This window comes from Mercenaria mercenaria, chromosome 1 (assembly GCF_021730395.1).
Source record: "Mercenaria mercenaria strain notata chromosome 1, MADL_Memer_1, whole genome shotgun sequence".
NCBI classification, from domain to species: domain Eukaryota; kingdom Metazoa; phylum Mollusca; class Bivalvia; order Venerida; family Veneridae; genus Mercenaria; species Mercenaria mercenaria.
In genome coordinates this window covers 30607223-30628926 of record NC_069361.1, presented here as the reverse complement: position 1 = coordinate 30628926, position 21704 = coordinate 30607223, and the positions used below count along the sequence as shown (strand labels likewise).

The 21704-nt window shown below is 34.7% G+C and overlaps 1 protein-coding gene across 1 annotated transcript; it reads left to right on the top strand.

Moving 5' to 3' along the window:
* Positions 1-5734: 5734 nt before the first annotated feature.
* LOC128556984 (collagen alpha-1(XII) chain-like) lies at positions 5735-9657 on the top strand. The gene is made up of 3 exons (XM_053543277.1): positions 5735-5980; positions 6825-7241; positions 7631-9657. Exons 1-3 carry the CDS (start codon positions 5767-5769, stop codon positions 7930-7932), a joined length of 933 nt encoding a protein of 310 aa, XP_053399252.1. The 5' UTR covers positions 5735-5766; the 3' UTR covers positions 7933-9657.
* The last annotated feature ends 12047 nt before the right edge of the window (positions 9658-21704 follow it).

Sequence of the window (21704 nt, the reverse complement as noted above, 5' to 3'; positions counted from 1 at the left end):
CCTGTGAACTTTCCGCTTTTTCTATTTTACCAGAGAAACATGATGCATTGCATATCTTACTAAGCAATTGACAAAAGAAAGTATGGAATTGCCATACAATACAGTTTTATGCTTATTCAAAAACAATCACATTAATTGTATACCATATGAAGATAGTGATTTTATAAGAATCAAAGGTGGAGTTCAAAAGTAGCAGGCTATTCGATCGTTCCGAGTTCGTGCAAATGAAGTTGGGTGTACTATAAAACTTTATTATACCATGCACTCAAAGACTTTTTTTATCCATACAACCTTTTTTATATGTTTACATCTATAATTCCAGTAACTTCATGCTACCTTAAGAAAATTTATGATGTTATGATTACATGTATTTTTAAAAACAGTGCTGTGTTCATACAGAATAAAACAAAATAAAAAACTATCAAATTCATATATTTTTCATGCATTTGGCTTAACATTCAGTACTCAGACAGACTGGAAAACAAATGTGTATCATTATTGGAATCTTTCAACAAGTGAAAAAATAAATTATAGAATCATGTATCTGGTCAGTTGTATTTCTACAGATAGGATAGCTATCACGTACGTGGTTTCTTAGACCATAGCTGGATGAGGCATTGCCACTGATCATATCAGTTTGCACCTTCTCTGAATAAACAGCTTTTGATCAACTAATGTCCGTTAAATGGTCATAAAATTACATGCACGGAATAAGGGAAACCAGAGAAATTCTTTGAAATCTGGGCAAAAAGTACAAACTGATTTGAAATTTAGGCACTAGTCAAAAGTAAACACATCTTAAACCATTGAAAGAGAATATGTTGAATTTGCAACTAAACACCAATGCCAGTAATATATACAATATATCGATAAATAGCAGAGTTACTATGAGTAGCTATCACTTTTTTTCTAAACGCATCAAGCGATCAAACGTCAGGTTACATTAAAGAAATCAATTAAGGATTAGTGAGACAATTTATGAAATAACAGCAAGGAAAGAGGTTTTCTACACCATTTAGGTAGAGAAAATCTCAAGAACTAAACACTTACACATATGGGAAAATTAGACCCATCGATTTTTCACACGAGTGAAAATATTTTATATAGCGCAAAGAAGGAGCCATTTACTTTATTTAAATTCATGGAAAAAGTATTATAGGTATTTTAGCTTTGCAAACGATGTGATAATATTCAATGCATTGTCTTTCTTATGAATATTTTATTTTAAAAATGAATTTAAAAGAAAATGGTCTTTTTTGCGTATACTTTATGTCTGTCTATCTACAATTAGAAATATAGTAAAATATGGATAATTTGCTGAAATTTCTTCTGTTTAACAAAGAATAAATGAATTCTTATGTGTGCTTAAAGACCTTTGCAAACGACTTAGTAATCTATATTCATTTAGCTATTGCTTCATACTAATTTCAGTTTTCTAGGTGAAGAAGAAAATGGTCTTTTTTAAGCATTTTGCAGATGAGTATAGGTTTTTTTTCCTTATCGGAAAGACTCGAACATTCTCGTATGTTTCCGTCAATTCTTACGAAATTTAAGCTCCTTAACGGTAAAGACTGATATCTTCTCACCCGCTAAACAGCACACATGTACGGATTTATAAATTAGTGGACGCTCTATAATATAATTTGTTTACAGCCAATAGTCAATTTTAAACAGCTTGAGGATCGAAGTTCAAAATTTAAAAAAGAAACGTTGAAATTTTAGGCGGCATATTTTGGGCAAGTTAGAAGTAGAAAATCAAAATTCAAATTTTGAAAGGATGATGTTGAATTTCGCTTACATTGAATTTCGCACAGACTAGGAAATCGAAATTAAAATAAAAAGAATTCGTCGAATTTCGAGGAAGAATTGAAATTAGATCCAGCAGGATGACCGAAATTCAAATATTTTGAGGGGAGCGGTCGTCCAGTGAATAATGTGTCGGCCGCTCAACCCAGGGGTCGTGGGTTCGAGCATCCGTGAGAGGGGTCACGACCATGACTTCTCATATGACACCAGTACTGGGTTTTCCCGGAAGCTGGCTGTTTAAAAGATAGTTTAACATTTAATACCAGTTTCAAATTCGATTGCTTTGAAAATTGGAGCATGCTTGAAATATAATACCGAGAATAATCTATTTCGATTTTTAACAAGGAGTTGTGTTCAATAAACGCTTGATGCCCCCGGTGGCATCCTTGTCGATACAAAGCAACCTAAGTTCAAAACGAGGTCAAGTTCAAGGTCAAGGTCAAACTGAGGTCAGGTGATGTCTGAAGATGAGGAATGGTCACAGGTTACATCTGCATTAGTATCAAGTCATTCTAGTAAGGGGTATTGATGCTAGACGAAACGGTCCCATTTGGTTAACCTTGTACGGATGGATGGACGGACGGACGGACAGGACAATCACTATATGCTTCCCACATCAGTACATGCCGGGGGCATAAAAACTTGAATTTCGATATATCCGATCTTGTACGATTTTTAATCTTTGAACTTTGATCAGATTGCAGTTTCAGTATTATTCTGAAATTCAGCTTTTCAAAATTTGAAGTAAGATTTTCGAGATGGCTCGACACTAACTGCTTGCTCGATAATTGACTTTTTCATTTCAATATCAGTCTTGAAACAGGCTGTTCATTCAATACGAGATCGAAATTTGGCTTTTGGAATATTACAAATTTCGATCATTGAGCTGGCCCGAAATTAAAAGCTATTTTGAAATTTGACGTTTTTCAATCTTCAGGTGTAGCTTAGGATCAAAATTCGATAAGTTATAAAGTTGAATTTCGATCTTGAGCTGGCATAAAATTCTAAGCTAGTTGGACACCGCTCACGACATAATAATAAATGTGCAGTTATTTGATTACATAAAAAACTACTTAAAATCTTTATTTCATAATCATGAACATCAAAGAAAGTATTATAAAAGCGAGTTTCCATCTGATTGTAAGAAAGAAGAAATTACTTTTGGAAAGTCATTGTTTGGTTTTATATTAATGTATTTGTTGCGAATACCGTTATAAATGGTATTCTGATTAAACCACCAACAGCCATTTAGATTTCTATTTTCTAATCTATCTTTGCAATCACTGTAAATTAAACTTAACAATATCCCTAAATCCATACGATCAAAACTATTAATGTAACGGTACACTGGCGGAGAAGGGTTAGACATCGGCCTGAAATACGGAGTAGGCCGAAAACTAGCGAACAGTCTCGGCAGCCGATTTACCTGGCCAAACGTATTATCGGCTTTTGTTGTGATTTTCACGATGGGTCTAATTTTCCCATATGATCGATGCTACCGTGTGCACAGTTTTGATAATTCAGATCGTACTTTAGTCATAATGTCATTTGAGTATGTTAATTACATTTTTTGTTTGTGAACGTCTCGGTCAAGGAGATGGTATTATATTCGTGCCACTCGTTAGTATTTCTAACAATGGACTTACAACTTGTCACAACAAAGTATTGGAAACGTAAATGTAAATAAACAAACTGCAAAATATTTGCATGATTTAAACCCAAAATAACAACTTGTTTTCGTAATATGTTTCTTCCTGAAGCATTATCTAGATGAACATTCTGTTAACGTTATTTGGTCAGAGACCACAAATTCAAAAAAATACAGGGAACTTACTGGGAATGAGGTAAGTGTATACCTGGGAATAAGGTAACGTCTGTGCGTTCTGATTGGTCAGTCATGTAAACAAACCCAGGTAGTGATTATTTTTTCAAAATTGATATTTTTTCACTGCATTTACAGTATTTTATTATACATTATGACAAAATTTGCTACATTTTATGTCTATTGAAAAAAAATGTATCAAATGAATTTCTCCCGCCACGTCAATGATGTAAACAGGGGGTCATCTCATTCACACGAAAATTACTTAAATAAAGTATCACTATTCATATGTTTTTCGTCCGATATTTTGGTAGAACTAAGATAGTTCTTGAAAAACTTGTAATTAGATATACATGTTTCGATGTATGGAAGCCGTACACGCCATAATGTTACAATGTAAGTCTATGGGAAAACAATTGGTGGTCTCTAACCTATAATAGAGCTAAAACATGACTTGCGTCGGAAGCCATCACAGGTAATGTAAATGGCCACAAATCTGTCGTAAATGATGTAGAAAGACGTTTTCGTGCAAAAATAAGCGTGTAATTTGATATTATTTTTAAATTGTGGCCTCTTTTTTTTAACAAGTGTGCCCATTTTTATCTGAGCTTTTGGGCCAGAAAGGATCATTTTTATCTCTGTAATGTTAGAGAATGATCAAAATTATTAGACCTTATTTCTATTTTTACGGAATGAATCGTATATCAGCTTCCAAGTCAAATCAAATGCAGATAACTGAAATTTTCACGAAAAAATGCAATCTGACGGCGACAGGGACTGAGTCTGGGCATATAAATCGACAGGGGGTGACCTCAGTAAACTGTCCATATCTTTCTTAAAACTGAACATTTCTTGATGAAACTTTGTAAGACATTTGGTATTGGGTCATGTTTCACAATATCACTGTAAAATTGGTAAACGTGATACGAAACATTCATCTATAGGTCAGAGACCACCAATTCAAAAAAGTACAGGGAACTTACTGGGAATGAGGTAAGTGTATACCTGGGAATAAGGTAACGTCTGTGCTTTCTGATTGGTCAGTCATGTAAACAAACCCAGGAAGTGATTATTTTTTCAAAATTGATATTTTTTCACTGCATTTACAGTATTTTATTATACATTAGGACAAAATTTGCTACATTTTATGTGTATTGAAAAAAAAATTGTATCAAATGAATTTCTCCCGCCACGTCAATGATGTAAACAGGGGGTCATCTCATTCACACGAAAATGTTTCGATGTATGGAAGGCCGTACACGCCATAATGTTACAATGCAAGTCTATGGGAAAACAATTGGTGGTCTCTAACCATTTGCGACTTAGTTAAAATGAATGATTGTGCTGACTGCTCAGACTTTTCCTTATGCTTACCATACTTTATCTAATACTATTGATATTCACACACACACACACACACAAAAAACCATTTTAAGCTAATAGAACTGTCAAATTTTGTTGATCAGAAGTGAAAACAGAATTGATGAAAATTAATCAAAATCTGATATAGCCTAGTCTTGTTCAAATATAGCGGTCAGTTCAAATCCCAAAGTGGACGTTCAAATTTCTTTAAAGGGTTTAGGTCCGATGGTCAAGTAGTCTTTAAGAAACGGCTATTATCGAAATCTATTCACGAAAAACTAACACAATAAGAAACTGTTTCAACACCTGAGAAAAAAATGGACGAAACAAAAAGTCCGGAATGAAATATTTGAAACTTTATTTGACCTTCTGTACATAATTGCATATATACATCATATCGGTCATCAGATTATCTTGGTTATTCAAGAGAGAAAAGGCGACAGATAACGTTTGGCAAACATTTATCTTTGATAATAAATTCCTTTGATTATCAGTCAGGTCACGAACATTGATAACAGCATGGTAAACGAAGCAGCCCGGTTCCTCAGATCAGAAATGCTGTATGCATTTTTATGACATATAAAACTTTTATAAATACGGTAGTATATTGTTGTCTTTAAAATGTTCATATAAGGAAGTTTACTTGGTAGTCGTAGTGTGTCCTTGGGATAACCATGATTTGTTTCTATATTTAAACTTCCCAAATACTTGTGTGCACTATATAAACACGCGTTTCCTTTTCACCTGCGCACTTGAAATAACTTGCAATAAGTATCATGAAAATGTCTTTCTTGTGCTTTCAACTCGCGTTACTCTTTTACGTTTTCTCTGCCTCAGATGCTCGTCTCTTTTCAAGGGTTAACTGTTTGGTCTCCAGCTGGACTTCGTGGAGTGAGCCTAACGAATATGGCCAACGAATTAGAACATGTACAATTCTACGCATGCCTTCAGGAGGAGGATTTCCGTGTCCACATATAAGAGAAGTTAAAGGTATGTAACCTTTCCTAATCTTATTTTTGTTTGGATCAAATACACTTTTATTATAATACAGATGCGATACCCTAATATATCTAAGTATAGAACCTTGTCTTCTGACTGTAACTTTAGACAAGAAAAACATATTTTATTTTAGATTTGTGAAAGCAGTTTCACTTTGAAAATAAGAGGAAATCCTTCTTTTTATAACCGACATATAGATATCCATGCAGTAGTTGTAAATAAACATTTGCAGCTAGGAGGCTTAAAGCTGAAATATTTTAATTAATATAAAATGAGCCGTGCCATGAGAAAACCAACATAGTCCGCGCAGTCTGGTCAGGATCCATGCTGTTCGCTTTCAAAGTCTGTTGCAATTAGAGAAACTGTTAGCGAACAGCATGGATCCTGACCAGACTGCGCGGATGCGCAGGCTAGTCTGGATCCATGCTGGTCGCAAACCCACTATGTTGGTTTTCTCATGGCACGGCTTATATGTGTTATTTATTACAAAAACTTGAGAGAAGTATTTCAGGAAAAATTTGTAACATGAATCAGAGGCGGAGGACTAATGATTTCAGACACAATGTCGTTTATCAAATAGTCACGGAGAACATACGCCCCACCCGAGGATCGAACTCACGACCCCGCGATCCGTAGACCGACGCTCTACCTACTGAGTTTCAATATTTGTATCTGTAAGAGAAGGTAAATTTTCAAAGGGAACTTATATACATCATTTGCAACTGTTTCGATACGAAATTTCAATAAGGCCGCATAGATAGGCATCAATAAGATTGTGCATATTCATAATTTAACTCATTAATCTTCTCAACAGTAATTATATTATTTTTTTCAGGTGTGAAACCAAGTTTTACTTTGATATTGCAAGAATTTACATTGAGCTTTGTTGAGGACTACGATCCCATTTCTGATGACCAAATTGCAAAAGTTAGGGACATAGTTTTCATTTTAGATAGCTCAGGAAGTATTGGACTGACAAAATTCAACAAAGCAAAGGCAGATGCTAAGTCACTTTTTGGCACTCTGTGTCCGTTTGATAAGACATTTGACATGGACTATAACAATCCCTACCAGCATCAACAACTGGCAATGCTGACTTACTCGACCACGATCGAAGAAAATTTCTTCTTCAACACGTACAGCAAAACTGCAGACGTGCTACAAGCTATTTCACAGGCTACATATCAAGGACTGATGACAAATACTGCTGGAGCATTTAAAAAGGCTAGAAATATGTTCCAAACAAGTCGAGGTAGGGGTTGTCTGAGGGTTGTATTACTATGTAATGAATGCTCACATGGCGAAAGCTCAAATATCAGTGTATCAAAGAAAAATAAGTTGAAGCTCAATGTGTTTTAGATTGACTTTGTTACAATAAAAAAAGTCAAAAACTTAGTAACAGGGGTGTTATTTAAATTCTGGATGTCATTATTAGTTAAAAGATAATACTCTCAAATTATTTAAATTGGACGGTCCATGATGATATGTGTGTAATATCCTTGATAAATGAAATACTGTATGCATTTTTGTATAATATTATCTGTCTGTTTTAAATTATGCTCATCAAGACAGTCTTTTTCATGATAGTTTATTGTGTGAAGAAGAGAAAAGTGTAAAGAAAAGTTGATATTTGCTTTTCAGGAGCTCGTGATTCTACAAAGGTTAAGAGAGAGGTGTTGATTGTAACTGATGGCCTGTCCAATACAGGCGGAGATGCTGTTGCTGCCGCTAAGGAACTTTCGAAAGTTGCCGATGTGTACGGGCTAATGATTGGAAAATTCTCCGCTGCTGGGATGACAGAGCTTACAGATTATGTATCAACACCTGCATCCAAACACTTATTTAATTTGGATGACTTTGAAAGCCTCACATTGCTAGTGGAAGCTCTTGAAATCAATAAAAGACTCCACCCAGATTGGTGTGCTAGCTTAGATCAGGACTGAGATAAAATGTAACATTGACTTAAACAAGAGATTTCATTATATTCAAAACTTATTCTTTAGAAGCAACTTGATAAAACATGGAGGTAGTAAAATCACGAGGGAAAGGATATAACCTACCTAATCAGACAGAAGCCACTTTATATGCTAAACTGTCATCGTTTTTCATTTTATAAATTTATAGTCGTTACCAAATATGGAATTATTACAATTGAATTATGTTCAATTCAATTATATATTGTATTTTCATCCCATGTGTATATTTAGCAATTTTCAATCAAGTTTGAAACAAATTATGAAAAACCCAGCTTTCCATTTATTATCTACAATGCGTGGTATGCTGCAAAATATTTTATCGATATTATTATTGTAGTATTGTTTCGGTTACCTCTATTGGTAGTGGACGTAGGGCAGGTTGTATAAAAATGCTGAAAAAAGGCCGAATCGCATAAGAACTGAAATGAGCCGTGCCATGAGAAAACCAACATAGTGGGTATGCGACCAGCATGGATCCAGACCAGCCTGCGCATCCGCGCAGTCTGGTCAGGCTCCATGCTGTTCGCTTTTAAAGCCTATTGGAATTGGAGAAACTGTTAGCGAACAGCATGGATCCTGACCAGACTGCGCGGATGCGCAGGCTGGTCTGGATCCATGCTGGTCGCATACCCACTATGTTGGTTTTCCTATGGCGCGGCTCAAATATAGAACTCTTACAATCTCTAATAAAATATGTTTCGAAATGTTGAATAATCATGCAAAATTCTGTAAAATTTAATTTTATGTCATCTAATTTTCAGAATAAATTTCGTGTCGAGAAAAGAAAACGGTATTTGAGATAACCCAGACAAGATTGTGAATATACTTTCCTTCATTTCTGTTACATCGTTTTTCATTTTTGTTGCAAATGGTACACTAAGTGAGCTTTTATACATACCATGTTGTATATTACATGTGCGAATGTTGCTCTTAGGAAGTGCAGATGCTGCTTTGACAAATATCAAATTAAACCTACATTGACGGCTCGGATGCGATATCGTACTATGGGTGATACAGATACAAACTATAATTCAAGTCGGTAGTACGTAAGATTAGCTAGTACTTTTAAAACTATGTTGTATCGCTGCACTGTTTTCAAAAAGTTATTTTTATCGACTGATAATGGAACATAAGAATACGGTTATGATATGTTTTCAAGCAATTGTACATTTTATTTCTGATTGAAAATTATAAGGTGTGAATTATGATCATCGGGATTCGAAATGTGGATAATAAATTTATGTTCTATTCAGATCTGTGAGACTGATTATGATATATGAGATTTTGTACTTTTAATATATTTGTTTGTAAATAGTGAATGTGTGAGATGGATTTTGATGATGTTATAATAATAATAATAATAATAATAAAAGTAATAATAAAATGATAATAAATAATGATGGTAAAGTGCTGGTCGAGAATCAGACCACTGTACCTTTGTGATGACATGAAAATGGTCCATTTAGCTCAAATTTCGTTGAAAATACAATATTTTTACAATACGTTTCCATTGCTATTAGGAAATCCTTAAACATTGTAACGAAGAAGTATACGTGAATGTTAATTCTTTAAAATGTATAAAAAGAAAGTAATTACTGTAACATTCTATGTTTTATTTCTCACTAAACTTTAAGAACCAGTCTGTCAAAGTTACGTATCTGTGTTCCATAATAAAAGCGTGTGTATAATCGAGTGATCAATGTTATTCATTTACAAGATAGCTAGTGAGCGGCCCGTTTATTATGCTAATGCCCAACATAGCTGAGACTGAAAGATCTTTCAAGTACATACAGCGGTATACCATTGAGTGGTTACGCAAAAAGACTTCATTTAGGACGAGTCTCTTTGATTAATATATTGCAGAATCTGGTTCAAAATGCTTTCCAATGCATTTGCATTTGCTCGCAAAGAAAGCAAAGTATGAAAGCTTCCATGGGATTCAAAAGTATTGATATTGGTCTTTTTGTCCTATCGTAACACCGATCCGTCGACATGGGCTGGAATTTTAAATGACTGGTTAACTTCCTTGTCAAAAAAAAACTTTTAATGATCAGTTTTCTTATTTTGTTCACTAAACCTTTCTTCTTAAGAACGTCAAAGACCAAACAAATCTACTCAAGCAACGCTCGATACTTTGAGAAAGAAATTCTTTCAAATTACTAATAGTACTGTTATGAAATTTCTTACAAGTTTAGAACAATATGTTTCTAAATGACCAACTTTTAACAAAATTGAATAATGAATTGCTGTAGATCTATTCGTTTTACTACCTTCATTCATTTCAAAAAGTCACCAAGATTTACATATAGTAAGTGTGTTCTATATCAACAATTATCATTTACAAGAACACTGCGGTAAATGTTCACTAAAATATGATAATCATACCAAACAAAATTTAAATTTGTTCCAAAGAAATATCAAGCTATGAGCAATTTCCCTCATTAATAATTTGGAGACATATGTGTGCCTTTGTAAAACTTGGATGAGATTGTAAAATGAATAAAAACATATGATAGCATTATCTCCTATTTTGACGTATACCTGTAGTTATATAGATATTGGTAAAATATCACGTGTTGCGTTAGAAGTTAAGTTTGCATCATTCCTTCGGTCTTAACGGACAGTACTGGAATTCGAAGATAATTTGATAAACTTGTTTTATCCGAGTAAAATATGATTTCATATTTTCACACGTTAAATAATTCTAAAAATGTCTTAAAATCAGCTTGAAATAAAGGGATTTCTTTAATCGAGGGAAAATATCTCAGAGTCAAGCCTACTGACCGGTACATATTATTTAACCGTCTTACATACCAAAAGTCCTTAACTCCGGGTGAATTCTTGGATCCCCACCCTCTCCAGAAGTTCAAATGGTCGGCTCCTAAATCATTTGATAAAACAATAGGTGTATGTCACGGGTACAATATTGTACACGCTGCTATGTGGCGAAATAAATTTAACAAAATAAAATTATATTTACAAGTGTGGAAAGCGAGGGATTCAATGTAAAGCGTTATTAATAAAAAAGTACGTCTTTTATTTTGAAATAATTCTAATTATAGCCTTACGGATAGCCAAGCGATTTAATCATGTATAGCTTTATACTGTACAACCTTATATAAACAAGTTAATTCTGTATTTTAATGATAAATACCGCTTAGTCTCGGAGAAGGGAGGGCACCGTGTTCAGCATTCGCTGTATATGGAGCTAGCAGATTATCTACCGTGTACTAGCAGTATATTGATATTATGCACTATATTGTATATTTTCTATGAATGACTTTAATATGAACTCTTTGCGCTGTATATTAATTGTTGTCTTTTGTAAGTAGGCCTACTGCTCTGGGATGCTCCTCGACCCTTTGTAGCACGTGTTGAGGGGAATTAAAGATAGAAAAGGCGTTTCTACTGCCATCTTGATAACGTCTGGATCAATGCAAACGATGGCTGGGGGATAAGGGGAGAAAGCGTTAGCCCTTAAAGAACACCGTAGTTTACAGCACTCTTCCAATCCCTCTGCGTTGTTATCTTTTTTGTAATGGGAAATTTAAAATGACTGGTGCCCTTATAAAGTCTGCCTTTTTTACTTTCAGTTATCCACGTTATTATGTAGATCTATATATAATGAATTTCTTTCAGTTTTCGATGCATATTGTATAAAACCAAAATTAACGGTCTAAAGTGATACCATTGCTAAAGATGTACTTCGTTGGAGAACTGTTACGTATTAAATAGGTCTCTATTTGCACTTTTTCACGCATTCATATCAAAAGCCGATATTATAGAAGAACGAATTTTGCGTTGGAATGAATGTAATTTGTTATTATCCAGTTGCAACATGTACTTTATATTTATATACACGGGCGTTAGGAATTGTCAATATTCAATTCTAAATTAACACACGGAAATTAGAAAGTGTTATTTAGGTGAATAGACTTTGTAGTAACTAATCTGAAAGTACAGCAATTTGTATTATGGCTGATAATACCCTCGATACAATAAGACATTATATAAGCGACGTCATCTGATCTTTTCCGGGAATAATGACAAGCAGTGTTTTATTTTCTTCAATAATAAGTTCTTGAATAAAAGTACAGTCGTTTCCTTTCCATTGCTTGGAAACAAATCCTTCAGAATTTTGAAAAGATAAATAATTTTATATAATCAATCAAAACATTCCTCCTTTTCGTCACTATTTATTCCCTTGAAAGGGTGTTTCCGCCTGAGGGCTTCGCTCGGTGGCCAGCAGATATAACTGAATTTTACAACTTCCGGCGAAAAACAATGAAATTCATTATGTTTGCTTACCGTACCTGCTCTTCAAGTTCTAACTCATTTTCAAACACGATGGTGACATTTTATAGATTGTCAGATAGGTATTTTGTTTCTGACAGATACTTTAAGGTACCTCAGGCCGGGAATATACTTTAGACAGGTTTAGCTTCGTAAATAATTATGTCAGTTGAAATTGCTTCAAAAAGTGCAGATTAGTAGGGAATTACATGAAAAATAGGATCAGCCAGGCTTAAATTAAAATCTAAAAATTGATAGTCTGACTTTACGTTTATTAAAGTTAGGTAAAACTTATTCTGATAGACATTCAAATTAAGTACAGTTCTTACTTACTGAAAAGGCTATGTTGTATGTTGGATAAATTCTTCCAAACACTAATCGAGAATATTGCATACTTTACACGAAGACACATGCAAAACGTTGCAAACAATCATAGAAAATTGTGGCTAAAGATATTATTGATATGTTACTTTAACAGAGCAAAGAGTATATAAAACAAAGGCTTAAGCTGTAAATGTAGTTTCTACTCTAGTGCGTACTACTTCCATTTCTGTATGATCAACATTTTCCGTAACAAGGTTTTGTTTCTTTAGATGTAAGACAGAACAGTTTATAGTGAATCTCACTCTACAGAATTTTGTGTGTGGTAATACTTTTTTTAACCTTTCTAATGATCTTAATGTGTTCTGAGCTTATCCTCAGCCATACTTTGAATAGGTTTCTTTCGTTGATATTTTCATTGATTTGAGAAATTTAAATGTTTTAAAATTTAGATTTTGGATAGCCAGCTGTTGGTTTGTTACAGAGCAGATAACGTACATGTATTTAGTTAGAATAAAATATAAATGCCTCTTTAAATACTTTATTAATTAACTATAAACATATGGTAGTTTTTACAACTGAAAGGAAATAAAAAAAGTTTTGAAAGCATAGGACACACTTCTATAAATTAAGTACGGTCACACGAGGTAATGAAAATTGCAACACCCCACAGCATCTACCTATCACCGGCGTAAGTTGTTGCGTACATTATTTAATTTATCAATATCAATCCTGTTATATTTCCAACCTAATGCCAGATGTATGCATAGATTAAAGTGGAACAAAATTGGACTTAATATCCATAAATTTTAAAAATCTTTTAATTAGTACTGCCCATGATGGTATTGCTAATTCTCAAAAGGCCGTTCAGCTTCCCTGAGGGCAATGTGCTAGAAGGTAAGAAATTAAGACATCCTTCTGTCTGTTGTTCGCCCGTTCGTTAAACTTGGAAGATAACTGCTACATATGACGTTTATATACAGGACAAAGGCAATCCTTCAATGCAATTATTCCGGCGACTTTACTAGCCTGGAAACTGATAACGTAGCTTACAATAAGGACTGTTTTGAAACCAATATTGTTGACTTAACTTACGCCGGCAGTCATTCTGACGGCTACAGAAAAGACTTACAACTACACAGGATAGCGATGCTAACGCCGGCGTCAGTGGATCCTTCTAAAATCAAGTCGACTTTGATGGAGACAACGCAAACGAATGAAACAGTAAAGACACACATTCTGAACTAAGTTTGTAAAGTTTTAGTAATAAAATTGATATTTGAATTTTTCTGTTGAATAAACGCATTATTTGATTATTTATATTTAATGCAAGTTTCATAGATATGTTTAATGTTAAGGATATGTAATTTGACTATAATTTTGTCCACATGAAGGTCCATTAATATGCTGCTTCTAGAGATGTCTTGCTTATCATCAAGCTTGACTATGATCTCGTGGTTATTAACAATCAGTGAAAGTTTAGGGATTGTTTATCAGGAAAGTGGGTATCATATACGTTGACCTAACATCGAATAATTATTAGTCATTTACCAGTAATAAGTGACCTCCGTATCAGTTGTGATCTTAGACTACTTTTTGTTAAAAACGTTCTACTGTTCTAGATCAATGCGACCTTTGCCTTAACATTCTGACCTCACAACCGATAGTGATCATCTACTGGTAATACCCGAATTCCAGGTCAAGTTTGAAGATCCTGGGTCGAAGCAATCTTGAGTTATCTGGAATCTGTTTTATTCTTATTTTACGAGTTAATGGTTTAACTGTTCTGGGTCACTGAGATCGATCTTGCCCTATGACCTACTGATCTCATAATCAATAAGGGTCATTTGCTGGCCATCCTCCCTATCAACTTTCATAGGTCCAAGCGGTAAGTTATCATCCGGAAACCGACTGGTGTGCTGATTGACCAACATCAGCAAAACAATATACTGTACACCCTTCATCATCCTCCCTACTAAGTTTTGTGGTCCTAGGCCAAATAGTTCTCAAGTTATCGTCCGGAAACCGTTTAACTGTTTCAGGGCACTGTGAACTTGAACTATGACCTACTGCTTTTAAAATCAATAGGGGTAATCTGCTAGTCATGACCAACCTCCCTATCGACTTTCATGATCCCGGGCCTTGGCGTTCTTAAGTTATCATCCGGAAACCGATTGGTGTACGGACTTACCGAACAACGACCAACATCAGCAGAACAATTTACCCCTCCTTCTTCGAAGGGGAGAATACGAATAAGGTTAATAATAGACTTTTAAAAGTATAAACTACATAGTGACGCTTAACCCTGGAACTTGAACTTTACAGCTGCCGTCTAACCAGTGCTAAAGACCACCTCTAAACAGAGACAACCTAACTCGTAAGACCGCTAGATTTGTTTCGTATTTTAACATTATTTAAAGTACATTTCAACCTGTGAAAAAGACCAACTGCCAATAAATACCCGTTTATTTGAAATTAAGCGTTATCTATCAGAGGAGAATTCTGAAAAAAGTAGGCTAGGACAAATCTGGTTTTTAAGTAAAACGTATTCAGCAAAATGGTAGCAAGATCCTGAGAAAGAGCAGTTATAACTAAGGGATAGCTTGAAAAAATATTTGAAATTACAAAATTAACAACTCCTGTAAGCAATGAGTTTATTTCCGTTGCCTTTAAAAGAAAATTACAGCAGTTACCGACTTAGTTAAGCAAGCAAATGTTGGTAAGTATTTAAATTGCTTAGATTGCATGCCTAATAATACTGTTAGTCTTAGGCTAATGTAAACACTACAACACTACATGTATCAAAAAGTAGATTACACTGTAGTTGTAGAAATACAGAGGTGGATCATTTATGATTACAACAGATGTATGCCTAAACCTACATCTTTGTTTTACTTTTATTAAGCCAATGATTCCGTGGCATGCATATATATTGGAAATGTGTTATCATCGTCCCGGACGATCTTATTCCAGCAGAAGCAACTGCTACAACAACAACAACAACAAAACAATGGACAAACGCTACGAGAATGTAGCAAGGATCTCACAAAATTGATATTGCTGAAACATACCGTATGAATAATAGTTCTGATATAGAGAATCGCCAAAAAGTGCGAAAAAATGTTTGCATTAACCCTTCCACTAAAGTAATGCATATAGATAAAAAAACTTCTCGTGTACATATACGTTTTTCCATTTATGGCAAAGCTTAGTATGTTATGATTCATTCGGATATCAAGTAACGAAACTTTTAACTAATGTTAATCATAAATGTTAAAGAAAAAGTGAAAACGTACATAATCATGTTTATGATCTTATGTATAAATAAGTGTGTATACAACATTGTATTATCGGATATATTAAGGTATTAATCTATTATATTTATGGAATTATAAATCTGTAATAGAAATATAGTGATGTATCCACACATTTTCGGTCAGAAAATCTCGGGTCAACGATAAGCGGGATAATCCTTGATCTAAAGCGGCTTTCTTGGGAAGCTAATTATTTTCTTTTGTCCAGATTTTAATGAGGCACAGGAAATGTGACTTCTAATATTCTAACAAGTTATTTGGGTAAATCTTAAAATATTTTCGCAATATTCAAGATGATTTTTTTCCCATCAATACATGCCAAAAGTTTAGATGTACCTATGAGTAAATAAATTAAAATGTTAATTTGTAATATTAGGAGAACTAAAAAGTGTACTCTTTTGCACATGTTACACATATTATAAAAGAAAATATCTTTGGGGGCCCTTTATAAATTGCAATTTCATATTCAATACATTGACCGTGTACAACGTTCTGGAGCTTAAAGCCCTGCTCAGCGGCTATTCAAATTCTATTGTGTGTATGCAACCCATGATTGTAATAGGTAACAGTTAACAGCCACGCGCCACACTTTAGCACGCAAAACCACGGGTATTTTATATAGAATTTTATACAAAATAGACTCTATTTTGACAGACGTCACTGTTCATAGTCAGGATTTTTATGTTTTTTCAATGACAATTTAAGGTTAAAATGTAAGACTGGAGCAAGTCTTTAAAAGTTTCTATTAAAGTCGAGGTTCAATGAATGGCTGACAGAAATATTTTAAGTTTAATGCAGCTGTGCCCGCTTTAATACGTCCTACAGATTTATATTTTTCATACTGACCAGTCCAATTACTCAGATTACGTATTCCTGTTAGTGTTACACCGTAACTATGTAGTGAAAGGAATAATATGTTCAATTAAAAATGATATTAATGGATAATTTTGCATAATAAAAGGTATATCATTTTATATAGACATAGAACAACATCTTGTCATGAAACTATTTTAGGACTTTTTGTATCTGCCAGAAACTTTTTTACCATAAAAGTGTGGGTGAATTGTCATATAGCAGGACTCTGCAATACTAAACAAGTGTGGAAATATTCAATGAATAAACTCTTCCCTTAAGTCGTAATTGAAAATTTGTATACAATGTATATAGTATATTTTTCAGGCCAGCAGTACCATTGTCAGAATTTGTTGCATCGTTCCCTTAAAGCACCTTTAAAAGGTGATTTGCCTATTACATTTTTTTGTGTATTTATTTTTCATTTTTTAAATAGGTTATATATGTGTGAAAGTAATGTTATAGACTGCGCGTAAGTGTTGAGATTCAAAATAGTTTCCCAAAGTCTTCTATAGAATAATTGTACATTATTTTGAATTTTCGTTTGATTCAGTAAACGTGTCAGTCATGGAATTCAATGACATAAACACTGACTTTTGAAGACATTTTTTTTTAAGTCGTTGGTTCCAACCCCGTTTGATGAGTCCAATGTTTCAATGTACAGGTTTTCGGAAGGTCCTTTGTTCTCAAACGTTGCCCGATCTTGCCGGAATCAATATCACCCGGGTGCTCCCTACACGCATGACGTTTGAAATTCACTGAAAAATCATGAAGCAAACAGTCGAATAAGGTGCCAACAGCTATATCACATGCTCGAACCCTTCTGAGTAAAAAAACAACAAAACAATCTCGTTCATTGATTACTGCCAGGGTTACATCAGTGCCTTTTTGTTAGTCACTACACAGAAAAGCTTCTCTCGAGAAAAGCACTACGAATTCATTTTACTATTCTTAAAGCTTCTATTACTTTAAGTTGTTAATACCTGTCATTATGATATGCTATGTAGGACCACATTCGTAACAGATCGCATTAGTAACAGGTGTTACAAATGCGATCGCATATGTAACAGGTGTTACAAATGAGATCGATCGCATATGTAACAGGTGTTACAAATGAGATCGCATATGTAACAGAAATCAAGCACATATGTAACAATTTTTGAGAAGAATGTGATCGATGCCGATTTTTGATGTGACATCTGATCACATTTGTCACATGTCATTTTCAATCGGAAAAATGAACAAAAATGTGCATTTTTACATCTAAAAAACATTTGTAACATGTTTTAGCTCACTTGTACGAAGTGACAAAGTAAGCTATTGTGATCAACCTTTGTACGTCGTCCGTCGTCCGACAGTCCGTAAGTTCACATTTTTTGTGAAAACGGTATAGAGACAACATTTATTATTTGATTTTAAAAAAACTTGCACAGAACTTATATATATCTATGAGATCTCAGGTCCTTTCGAAAACCAGCCATATCACCTTATTCGTCTTGGAGTTATGGCCCCGGAGATGGCAATAATAGCTGATTTTAGCCTTGTGAACGCGATAGCGACCACATCGTTTTGTTTATTTTGACTAAACTTGTACACAACTTATATATCTATAAGATCTCGGAACCTTTCAAAAACAACCGTATTGCACCATTTGAATTGGAGTTACGGCCCCTGAATTGGCAAAAAATGCTGATTGTATCTCTGTCAACACGATGGAGACTACATTTATTATTTGATTTTTATTAAGCTTATATAGGATCTCACTTTCTTTTAAAATGGCCATATCGCGCCATTTGTCTCGGAGTTATGGCTGAAATGGCAAAATTTGCTTATTTCAGTCTTGTGAACACAATAGAGAATATATCTATTATTTCATTTTGACTAAACTTGTATAGAAGTTATATATCTATAACAGCTCGGTTCCTTGCGAATACCAGCTATATAGCACCATTTGTCCTAGACCTATGGCCCCTTTTTGCTGATTTTAGCATTGTAAACATGACAGAGATAAAATTCATTATTTGATTTTGATCAAACTTGCATTGAAATTATATATCATTAAGTTTTTGCTGTTTTTCCTCGAAGAGTAGCCACATCACGCTATTTGTCTTAGAGGTATGGCCCCTGAAATGGCAAAAGTCGCAGATTTAATAACATGTATAGTTTAGTATTACTCCTGTGAGCGAAAGTGGACCGTGACGGACCTCTTGTTGATTAGAGGGATATTTCCAGTCAGGTTAATGTCTTGGTACTGGTTTGTTATCCGGCAATTAAACTTGGCAAGAATACCATTATCATGACTGGCATGATACTACATGTACATGTCACTTATAAATTTCACATATCGGTTTTGGTTTGTAAGATTTCATTTTTACTAAATGCATGAATATGTAAATATGTATGATTAAAGGGGAAGATGCAAACCACATGCAATCCTTGTTCAACTTTTATAATCGGCAAGTCGCTGGTTGTATCTCTTCAGCAACAAATAAAATGCACTAAAATCAAGATCAAGGCAATCTCAACTAACATAGAAAGTCTTGTAAAAACTTTCTTCTGTAGACCACCGGGTATATATGCATTTATGTATACTTTAAAATAGTGACTAGCTTGACTATTCGAAGACTGCTCATAGCTATTGTTCTGATCCTGAGGTCGTCGGCGTCCGCGGGTCCGCTGCAAGATAGTTTTTTTTTGTTTTCGTTTTGTTTATCTTTGTCAATTTAAACATCAAAAAACTTAAGCTGACGACAATGGTTACATCAAATGAAATTTGTCCTATTTAAAACCCTGACGTGAACTTTATTGGATTATATTTACTAAGAGAGTTTTCTTGCCAGGCCTGGTGTCTGCATTCGGATGGAAACACTGTTATTTTGTATGGCACGAGTAACTCCATCGGTGAGGGTGGTGCAGTGGATAGTTTTGCAGATTACGAAACCGGCGTAGCGGGCTGAATTCCCAGTCAGGGCCGGAATTTCCAGTGATATTGTGTCTCTCATCCATCCAGTTAAGACCTTTCGTATATCGGTGCGTTTTACCAGACCCGTAAACGAACGTATGAGTGTAAACTCGTATATGAGCCAGGGTATAATTTCAGCTGAAATTAATGGGAAGAACTAACCATAGACTAGAATGGCGAGAGACAAACGTTCGAGACCTGGTGAAAACTACTCGTTTCTTGCGATTTTCGCCACTCGGTGCTGTCTCAAGCTTGGAAGTTGTCTGTTACTAACATATAGATACTGTTGTTATTGACATTTTTATCTTCATTATCATAATCATCATCTTTTGGACTGGTCCGTTTTAGGATCAGTGGTAAGATTAACTGCCCTAAACTGTATTACCTAAATACTGTTGAAAACAGGCGATCTGAATCCAACAAACAAACATAATATTCATCAAAACCATTCTACAGGGTGCCAAAATTTGAGACGTTTGCAGTAATAGGTGTAATATGATTACTACAGATTGTCAATAAATGATTGTTATTTGTACCAAAGTATTTGGAAATCTGACTAAAGCGAGTTATGATTATGATCCGGGCACAAATTATATATCACAACAAAATAAAGTTCAAAGCTGTGACCTTGATCTTGGATATAGCGACATTGATCATGATCGCAACACACCTTCTATCCATGCTAATCATTTGTACCAAATAATTTGGAATTTTGACTATGCATTGGCAAGTTATATCAAGGACAAGAACCAATATATAACTGCACAAACGCACAAACCCCGCTATTTCACGGTGGGATTATAATAAAAGAAGGCCTATTACCTTAGAGGCGGGCTCAGTGGGGTGAGGGTAATCAAAAAAGGTGTTGTTTTTTTTTTAAATCTCATAGACATTAGTTCGCAGCACAAGATCGGGCCCTCCTAGACTTAAGGCTAACGACTCCGTCCATGACAAGTTGTAAATAATTTGGCCCAGGACATGGCAACTTCCTGTTTGTCAACCAACTTGAAACAGCTGTGGATTACGAAAGATAGCTACAAATGTATGTCGCCACTGGGTTCGAACTAGTGACCTGAGTATGTTAGTCTACATTTCAGCTAGTCGAGGTAACAGTAGAAGTAGCTGAAGTTGTAATCATATAATAGTGGTAGTAGCAGTTGATGCAGAAATTATGATAAAAATTGAGCCACGTCACGGGAAGATTGGCATTCGGACATTTTCGTGAATTTCCGGAAAGTCTATATTTAGACCTGTGCATTTATGCATCTGAATTAGGCTCAGAAAATTTCATATTCAGGTAGAATAAGCCTTCTTTGAAATAACAGCGAACAGTGTGGGCCATGATCAGACTGCGCGGATGCGCAGGCTGATCTTGGCCCACACTGGTTGCAAAGCCTCGAAGATTCCCGAAGGCCCATTTTCTCATGATGCAGCTAAAATAATTTAATGACGTCATTGACGTCGACGACGACGACGCTAACTTGTGATGGTGCTTATGGCAGTCATTTAATGATGTTGCGATGATAACTAAGTGATTGAACATTTGCAGTATAAAACTCAACATGATACATATGTGCTTCTCATGTCAACCCCCAGGTTGGACAAACACATTCGTAACACATTTTATCTGTTACGAATGCGATCACATACGTACGAAATCTGTTACAAATGCGATCTGTTACGAATGTGAGATCAACTGAATTTAAGACAGTTTGTGTGTAGTAAGTAAACCTCGACACTAGTTAAAACACCATGGCCGTTCTACTCATGTTAGAAAACTAACCGTTTATATACATATTGACCTTTTATACCCTGTTTTCATAACTATTCTTAAACCTATAGATAAACCTGAACATGATGGATAATTTTGGTTAAAAACGTCTAAAATATTTTAGAGTAAAAATGCCGTCAAAATAGAATAACTATCCACCTTTTCACATTTCCTTTGCAAAATGAGGTCATAAAATACGTATTTAATCAGTATCATGGTTTTAATC